The 9,511-nt window shown below is 47.3% G+C and overlaps 1 protein-coding gene across 3 annotated transcripts in view; it reads left to right on the top strand.

Moving 5' to 3' along the window:
• Window positions 1-4,968: 4,968 nt before the first annotated feature.
• The window catches only part of LOC128342443 (netrin-4-like), a 124,106-nt gene continuing 119,563 nt past the window's right edge, over window positions 4,969-9,511 (top strand). Inside the window, exon 1 of one of the 3 annotated variants that reach the window (XM_053289731.1) lies at window positions 4,969-6,182. In XM_053289731.1, coding sequence (XP_053145706.1) covers window positions 6,089-6,182 — 94 coding nt within the window. In that variant the 5' untranslated portion in view covers window positions 4,969-6,088. The remainder of the gene's footprint in view (window positions 6,183-9,511) is intronic. The other 2 variants (XM_053289732.1, XM_053289730.1) reach the window with 2 other exon arrangements.

The raw sequence follows: 9,511 nt of genomic DNA, 5'->3' as shown, positions 1-9,511 counted from the left end.
TTTGCAGCAATTACTGCCTCAATGCGGCGTGGCATGGATGCTATCAGCCTGTGGCACTGCTGAGGTGTTATGGAAGACCAGGATGCTTCAATAGCAGCCTTCAGCTCTTCTGCATTGTTTGGTCTCATGTCTCTCATCCTTCTCTTGGCAATGCCCCATAGATTCTCTATGGGGTTCAGGTCAGGCGAGTTTGCTGGCCAATCAAGCACAGTAATCCCATGGTCACTGAACCAGGTTTTGGTACTTTTGGCAGTGTGGGCAGGTGCCAAGTCCTGCTGGAAAATGAAGTCAGCATCCCCATACAGCTCGTCTGCGGAAGGAAGCATGAAGTGCTCCAAAATCTCCTGATAGACGGCTGCGTTGACCCTGGACTTAATGAAGCACAGTGGACCAACACCAGCAGATGACATGGCTCCCCAAATCAACACAGACTGTGGAAACTTCACACTGGACTTCAAGCATCTTGCATTGTGTGCCTCTCCATTCTTCCTCCAGACTCTGGGTCCTTGGTTTCCAAATGAGATGCAAAAGTTGCTCTCATCAGAAAAGAGGACTTTGGACCACTGAGCAACAGACCAGTTCTTTTTTTCTTGAGCCCAGGTAACATGCTTCTGACGTTGTTTGTTGTTCAGGAGCGGCTTGACAAGAGGAATACGACATTTGAAGCCCATGTCCAGGATCCGTCTGTGTGTGGTGGCTCTTGATGCACTAACTCCAGCCTCAGTCCACTCCTTGTGAAAGTCCCCAACACTTTTGAATGGCCTTTTCCTGACAATCCTCTCCAGGCTGCGGTCATCCCTGCTGCTTGTGCTCCTTTTTCTTCCACACTTTCCCCTTCCACATAACTTTCTATTAATGTGCTTTGATACAGCGCTTTGGGAACATCCAACTTCTTTTGCAATTACCTTTTGAGGCTTTCCCTCCTTATGGAGGGAAAGGATGGTTTTCTGCACAACTGTCAAGTCAGCAGTCTTTCCCATGATTGTGATTCCGAATGAACCAGACTGAGAGACCATTTAAAGGCTCAGGAACCCTTTGCAGGTGTTATGGATTGATTAGCTGATTGGAGTGGGACACCTGGAGCCTAGACTGTTGAACCTTTTCACAATATTCTAATTTTCTGGGATTGTGGATTTGGGGTTCTCATGAGCTGTATGCCATGATCATCACAATTATAACAAATTAAGGCTTGACTTATCTCGCTTTGCATGTAATGCGTCTATCTCATATATCAGTTTCACCTTTTAATTTGCATTACTGAAATTAATGAATTTTTGCACGATATTCTAATTTTTCAAGTTTCACCTGTAGTATGAAACATACAAAAGGAATCCCTGCATCTGCTCTTGTCCACTGCACTGAGCACCTTGGCTTCTTCTGAACAGAACGGATGGCTCTGGACAAAAGCACAGGCAGACAGAGAAACAAACAGAGACCTTCTAGATCCTGTTCAATAAAGCTTCATTCACTCTGAGAAAATAAAAAAGGAAGTTCCTCTTAGGCCCCAATGACTGGTATGGAGTCATAGTTCAGTAGTAGAGCACATAGTATTATGTAGAATGTCCAAGGTTCAGTCCACGGCATCTCCAGGAGCATTCTCAGATAGTGCTTTTAGCTTGCATCTCCACCGGAACGGAGTGGGTGCATTCACATATTGGCCAGATTTACCCTGACGTTTGTGCAACATATCAGAGGGCACTCCAGACAAGATTCAGGTTTTTTCCTGCGTATTGGAGTCTAGCCTGATTTATGTCTGGGGTAAAAAATCCACTTGTTGCACCAGAGCATCCAATATACGCCCTGAACTCACGGTAAAGCCTCTCAGTAAAGCCTGCTGTCTGGAAAAGCTCCAGGTAGGGCTAGGAAAATCTCCTGTATGAGACCTTGGAGAACTGCTGCTGTCAGTCAGTACTGGCAGCACTGAGCTAAGTGGAACAAGGGTCTGACTCAGTACAAGGCAGCTTGCTATGTTCTCAAATGCATGCACACACATAAGGAGCTTCCTTATACTGAGTCAGACCATTGGTCCATCTAGCTCAGACTGGCAACGGCTTCTCCAAGGTTGCAGGCAGGAGTCTCTCTCAGCCCTTTCTTGGAGATGCCAGGGAGGGAACTTGGAACCTTCTACATGCAAGCATGCAAATACTCTTCCCAGAGCGTCCCCATCCCCTGAGGGGAATGTCTTGCATTCAAATGCAAACCAGGGCAGACCCTGCTTTGCAAAGGGGACAATTCATGCTTGTTACCACAAGACCAGCTCTATACACAAACACATGAACACGCATGCGCGCACGAACACACACACACACACAACAGATATAAAGTATTTATTGTCATCTTATCTCTTACATACAAAATTCAGAAATCTTTGGGGAGGAGAAAGAAAAGAGGAATGAAACAGATAAGAGGATTAATTCAAGTGCACACTGATTATGTTCAAAGATAATAAGCCCAGTATTAGCTGCAGAACTGAAAGCCAGTTCTCTATAGCTGACATTGGTCCATGTGGACTAAGGGATGTGTGACATTTAAAGAATTATTATCCCTGACTGGATTTTTTTCAATCAGATGCAGACAGATCAGGACCGCAACAGACTGGGATTGGAAACAGCTGTAGCTGAAAGAGCCAAGGAAATTTGTATGTGACCCAAACTATAGCTGGACTAGATCTAGCAACTGGGGCTCAGATTCCATCTCATCTGCAGACTTCCTAGGTTGTCTTGACCAAATCACTGCCTCCCAGCATTAGCATATTGTCTGTAAAATGGGTGTAATGGTATGGCTTACTTTATCAGATTGTAATAAAAGAATGGAAACAGTGTAGACAGTAAAGCACCATATACTGTTCATGACTGACACCACACTGAGGTAATCTTTAAAAAATTGTATATTTTGGAATATTTTGTTGGCTTGGACAGACTCTAAGAGAAAATTCAAAACCAGTGTCAGACTGGAGGCCTCGCTTTGTTTCTCACTCTCAATTCCTTAGCAGCTTTTCCTCCCACATCAACAATGTTTTGTACTTCCCACTTTGCCAAGTGGGTTGATATTCCAGGAACCTTGGAGGAGGAACCAAGTAGGGGACTTTTGTTTTTGTTTTGTTTGCTGTAACAGACTAACACAACTTCCTTTCTGAAATCTCGCACAGGGAGAACAGAATACTTATGGTGTCCTTGCAATATTCATGTGCATACTTATTTAATTTTTTAATGTATATGCTGCTTTTCGCCAGAAGCCCCAAAGTGATGTACAATTTCTCAGTTGAAAAATACACATAATACTACAGGATGATAAAAGAACAGTATAAGAAAACAACACCATCACAACAGCAGCCAGATACAGTCAAATATACAGGGGTGCCAGAGTTAATGTAAAGAGAGGCTGCCTATAGAGAACTGTCATAACTAGTCTCTGAAATAGAAAGAAAAGAGGCTACGTGGGTATTCTGGGGGAAGAAGTTTCAAAGCCATAACCATGAAGGCCCTGTTTTGCATACCCACGTTTGGTGGCGGGTCCACAAGACCTGAAAAACACAAAAGAGCTGGTCTTGTGAAAGTAAGCATGAATTGCCCCCTTTGCTAAGCAAAGTCTGCTCCACTTTGCATCTGAATGGGCGACTTAGTCACCGCGACTACATGTGCAAGCACTGTAAGATATTCCGCTCAGGGGATGGGGGCACTCTGGGAAGAGCAGGAGATTCCAAGTTCCCTCCCTGCCAGCATCTCCAAGATAGAGCTGAGAGAGATTCCTGCCTGAAACCTTGGAGAGGCTGCTGCCAGCCAGTCTGTGTAGACAATACTGAGCTAGATGGACCGATGGTCTGACTCGATAGAAGGCAGCTTCCTATGTTCCTATGTAACTGCACTTCAAACAGAGGTGAGATGTGAGGCATTGCAGGGCCTCACTCCCTAGCCAGTCCCAAAGGGTGAGCAAGATGGTGTGGGTCAGCAGGGCAATCCTTAAGGCACCCTGGCTCCACACTAATGAGGGACTTAAAGGGTAATATCCAGCTCTTCGAATTGGGCTCAGAAACAAACATGTGCTCCTTACATACATATGAGCAAAGTGGTAGAGTTGGAGAGAGCCCTGTAAGCAGGAGCGGGCACAGCACTAGTTTTTGTAGGAGCACCAGTCTCCCAAATGAACAAGGGCCTCCTCCCAAAAGACTGTTTCTTGCTTGAGAGCCGTCTTCCATTCCCTCCTCCCGGGCTAAACTCAAAGCTGCTCCTCTGCCCCCGCCCCCACCTCTCTAGTCCGACCTTCTCTCACCCCCACTTAAAACCCTCCCGGGCAAAACGCCTCTCAACAACAGTCCCAGACTCTGGCAGGTAAGCGTGACTGGCATTCCAGGCCAGCTGGCCTTGTCTGCTCATTAATCAGCCTCCCCCTCCTCTTTAGTGGCCAAGCCACTAAGCAGGGCAGCATATGGCGCCATAACACCAGCCATTTATTAAGCAGCCCCTCCCTTTCCCTGCGAGTTTCCTGCGTCGCCCGTCTGCTTTGCAACACGAGGCAGCAGGCGGTGCGTGTTGTGTGCCGTTTCGCGAGACAGAGGGCGCTGCAGAGGCAGTATGGGAGGGAATGAATGAGGAGGAGTCGAGCAGCCCCGCTCGACGCCGGGTATTTAAAAGGACAGGCGCAAGGAAGCAAGCTGACGAGCGGGCGCGCCGCTCACACAACCCCCGGAGCCGGGCTCTGACGAGAGTCTGCTACCACTGCCACTGCTAGCAAACAAACAAACAAACAAACAAACAAACAGTAACACATGCGTTTCAAGAGCGGCAGCAAAAATGATGTGGAAATAAATAAAATAATAATAATAATAATTAATAATTAATTAATAATCCGTCTCAAAAACACCATACAAAGAACAGGAAGAAGACCACACGTTATAATTATTCATTTTGGAGCCAGGCAGGGCTGAGAGGGCTCTGAGGGGAGTTATGCAGCTGAGGCTGTGAGTTGTGATTGATCCCCGAAAAAGCAAACCGGGACTCTAAGGAAGCTGGTCCCAAGAACGCCCCCTGCCCAGCCCGCCTCTAGATAACAATCCTGTCCTAATAATAAAAGCTTAAAGCTGTTGATGATTTCAAGGCATCTGAAAGTGAAGGAGGAACCCATTATCTCCCCAACAACCCCCACCCCGCCCGCCCCCAAGGCTGCCCGACTCCTCAATTCCCAGCTCCTGGAAGGGCAGCGGGGGAGATCCAACTCGGCTCTTCTAATCGAGCCTGTGTGGCCATCGGGTTCGGGGGCGATTTGACTGCAGGCTTCTGCTGCTAGCTTTTCCCGTGGCGGTGGCGACCAATCTGTGGAACGGGAAACGGATCGAAAAAGAAACGGAAAAAAGAAGGAAAGGACAAGGAGCTGGTGGAATCCTCTCTGACAGACGGACAGGCAGGCGGGCGGGCGAGAGAGAGCGCGGCGCGCTGCCTTCTCCTCCCGACCGCGTCCGTCCGCCTCAGAGATCAGCAAGGGAAGAAAGCGCAGCTTAGGCGCTGGTGGTGGTGGTGGTGGTGGCGGCGGGGGCGGGGGCGGGGGTGGAGAGGAGGACCAAAACAAAGGCAGCGTTGCTGCCCTCGATTGCACTCCCGTTAGGAGCAGCGCCGAGCGGAGGCAAAGGGGAACATCGTCGTAAGCCCGGCTAGCGAAAGGGGAGGCAAGCTGAAGCGGGACACGGTTAGGCTGCTGGTCTGACCAGGAGGATGGACAGGCGAGGAGGAGAAGGCTTCGCGTCGCTTCCTCCAAGGCGGGCTGTGCCAGACATGTGAACTTCACCTACTCTCCGGAGGGGCAGAGGTCCCACCACCTCTAGGCGGCCAGAGCTCTTTACCACTTGGGAGGCAATGGACGACGCCTCCTGAGAGCGACGACGCGCACGGGGAGGCGGCCAGGAGGAGAGCTGCGAAAGGCTGCCTCGCTAGACCTAAGCAGGAGTCTTGACTTGAGAGGGGAGGATGAGAAGCCAGCGGGCACGACTGCCCTAAAGGAAAGGGGACGACTCTTGCTTCCACCCACCGGTCATGTGGGCACCCAACTTGTAAACACAGCCCTTCGCCTTTTCACCCCTCACAGCCCCGCGCTGAAGATGGATTGCCTAGGTGGAGTCATGCAGCCCCGAAGAAGAAGCATAACGCTGATCGTACTCCTGGAGTATCTTCTCTTTGGCCAGCTTGGAGCAGGTACGCGGAGAGAACGAAGGAATATGCTCGCGTCGCGTCTATTCCCAACCAGTGTCACCAAGACAGGGAGCAGCAGCAGCAGCGCAGGTCTTTAAAACGTCTTCGGAGTCAGGCTTATTCTTTACGTGTAGGTCACTTGTTATTTATAGTCAGCCCACCCGATCACTGAGGCTAGCGGCAAGCGGTTGGTGACCTTTACTTTTCTCACTCTCGGCGAACAGCACCCCTTGCTTTCACTGCTGTTCCCATTTTAAAGTTAGGAAACTGAGGCTGAGAGAAAGTTAATTTTCCGTTTAATGTGCAATTCGTGGAGAACTGGGACGAGTGGTCTGAAATGGCAAATGGTCATTTTCAGAAAATGTAGTTTCCCCCAGATTCTCAAATATAAATCTAGGGGTTCTGCTCTGAAAATGCCACTGCTGGATATTAAAGTTCCGGGAAGTGGCATTTGAGACGCGTGTTTCAAGTTCTGAGAATGGATTTCAGCTTTGCATCTGTGCATGTCTATGCTAAATGTTTCGATACAACACTTGGCAGAGTGTTGGGCTAACTACATGTTTAACAGTAATAGTGATCAGACAGACAGACACTTTGACTCAAGCCAGTAGTTATCCAGTGCAAATCTCTCTGCTCTTAAATATCAATTATTTCCCAAGAAGCACAGGCCTATATTCTGAAGCTTTCTGCTTAATGTGGGCTAGAGGTGCATTAATAATACAGAGCATGATCCATCCAAGCATGCAAAGTCCTCTAGTGTGCAATTCCCTCCAGACAGTCTCCTGAGCTCCTTCCCTTTCCCCCTTGCCTGCAGGTGGGTGTATTGCCACAGTACTGCGTAGACTCTGGAATACAGGAAGCTGCTTTATATCCATTGCTCTGTTTAGCTTGGCAGCAGCTCCCCAGGGTTGCAGGCAGGCAGGAGTCTTTCGCAGTAGGGGTGTAGCTAGAGGAGAGGGAGCCTGTGTTCACCCCTCTCCCCAGCAGCCCCTCAGAGTGAGGGAGATAATGAAGAAAATAGGGAGGGGTGGATCTGGGGGGCCCTCAGGTGCTGGGGGCCCGGGTTCTTTGAACCTATCTGCTCAATTATAGCTACACCCCTGTTTCCCACCCTTAACTGGAGAGTCCAGGAATTGAACATGGGGTCTTCTACTAGCAAAGCAGGTGTTCTACCCCTGAGTTACCAAGCCATTCCTGATCATATGAAGCCCTTCTGCACCTTATATGTTCAGAGACCTGCTTCACTCCAGGTTCCCAATATACTGTATACTTGGAATGCCTGGTATTGTGCTTAAAACATTTGGAGGATGCTTTGAATGCTTGGAATTCACTGCCACCAGGTGAAATGGTGGTGGCTGCCAGTGGCTTTGAAAGGGAGAGAAAGTCTTTCCTCTCCGCTATGAGGTCATGATGGTCATGAGAGGTCATGATGGTGACATGGAACATCCATATTCAGTCCTCTGAATATCAGTTGCTCAGTGTGGTGGCAACAGCAAGGAAGGGCTGTTGCCTCCACCACTTGCATATGGGCTTCCCAGAGATAGCTGGTTGGCTGCTGTGGGAGCTGGACTAGATAGACCTTTGGTCTGATCCAACAGGGCTCTTCTTACATGTTCCCTTTTAGGAGTGACCAGCACACAGGGAACATGGAAAGGAATGGGCCACCAAAAAAGTGGATATGAGGTTCAAGAGGACCTCCTGTCACTTGGCAAGGGAAGCACTGGGCATGGTGCAGGACAGCAGACACAGCAAGGACAGCAGACACACACCATTGAGTAGACCTCTCTCTGGGCATCCCCTCCTCATTAGCAAATCTGCACATGTAATGGTTGGGACTGTGTTGTAGGTTTCCAACCACGACACTTAGCATCTTGGCAAGAACATCCAAAAGGTGGTAGCCTTGTGGTAAACATATAATACGGAACTGTTATTATTTTGTTACGAGTATTTATATATCATTTTTCAACTTTAAAAAGTTCACAAAGCAGTTTACATAGCAAAAAGAATTTGATGAGCCCCAAAGGGGCTCACAGCCTGAAGAGAAACTCAGTGGAGGCACCAGCAACAGCCATTGGAGGGACACGGTGCTAGGGTTGGATAAGGACAGCTGCTCTCCCTCTGCCACCACTTAGAAAGGTGCCTCTTTGCCCAGTTAGGAGGGCTGAAATGAAATAGCTGGGGATTCGCTGCTTTCTTATTTATTTATTTAACATATTTGTATACCACCCACTACCAAAGTCTCTAGATGGTTTAAAGCAATAAATGACTCATAATCTGAAGAGGCCCCTCACTGTGACTAACAGTATGGCTGGCCAGGCTACATTTGAATAGGATTTTCTAGAGTCCTCCAGTTCTGAGTCTACAGAGGAAATTTATTGAGGGAAGGACAGAAGGAATTCTCAGATCTCAAACCTGAAGTTTTGAATCTAAGCAAAATTCAATTTCAGCTCAGATCTACAGCCATCTTCCTCCTCAACACCCCAGTAGACCACACACCACTCCTATACTGCGAGTCACTTGGAGCACAATTGTTTGTGGGACAGCCATATGTACATTAAATATCTAATCTAATCCTCAACCAGTGCATTTCAGTGAGGATTTGGATAGCAATCTGCATGCTTCACTCATCTTCATGGCCCATCTCCCTCACCTATTTTGACTCACATGAAATAATCTGTTGGGTGTAATTCAGTTTTGCCATTGATTTCATTGAATGGTGGATTACACCTATTAGCTTGGTTTACTGCTACACCTTTGAGAGTGTTGGGTTGCTTTTTTGTTTTGTTATTTCAAAGATACCGTGAACCAACAGAACTATGTGTGTGCTTATTCTGTGATAATAAGTAAATTACTACTAAATCCTTGTTTTCTTTCTGTTTAGTATTTGTGTTGGTGAGACACATAAAATAATCTCTTGCCATCTACAACTAGAGATAATAGACTGCAAGATAAATAATGGTAATAGAGATTGGCGATTATCATTACCTACCACCATAACTGGCAAAATTGCTATCACTTTCTGACAGTCAAACGTGGTAATGCTAAGTGGTTAGAAGAAAAAAAAAACATACACAAAGTGCACATGACCCATACTCATGACGCAGCCATGTTCCCATCATCACATAGCTACAGCTGTCATTCAATTAAATAAATCTTATGTTGATTAATCATGTAAGTTCGAGTTGATTGATAAATCAATCTGTTCATTAAATGTATATATGAATAAAACCAATGGTTCTGAAACAGGAGGCATACATTGATTTTAGATTATGTACACATGCATAGTAGCATCATCACCATAGAAGAGGGATCCCTCCTGTGTAAAAAAGAAA

This window comes from Hemicordylus capensis, chromosome 2, assembly GCF_027244095.1.
Source record: "Hemicordylus capensis ecotype Gifberg chromosome 2, rHemCap1.1.pri, whole genome shotgun sequence".
In the NCBI taxonomy this organism is placed as follows: domain Eukaryota; kingdom Metazoa; phylum Chordata; class Lepidosauria; order Squamata; family Cordylidae; genus Hemicordylus; species Hemicordylus capensis.
Note: the sequence above shows the minus strand (reverse complement) of the source record. Positions and strands in the feature narration are given on the sequence as shown.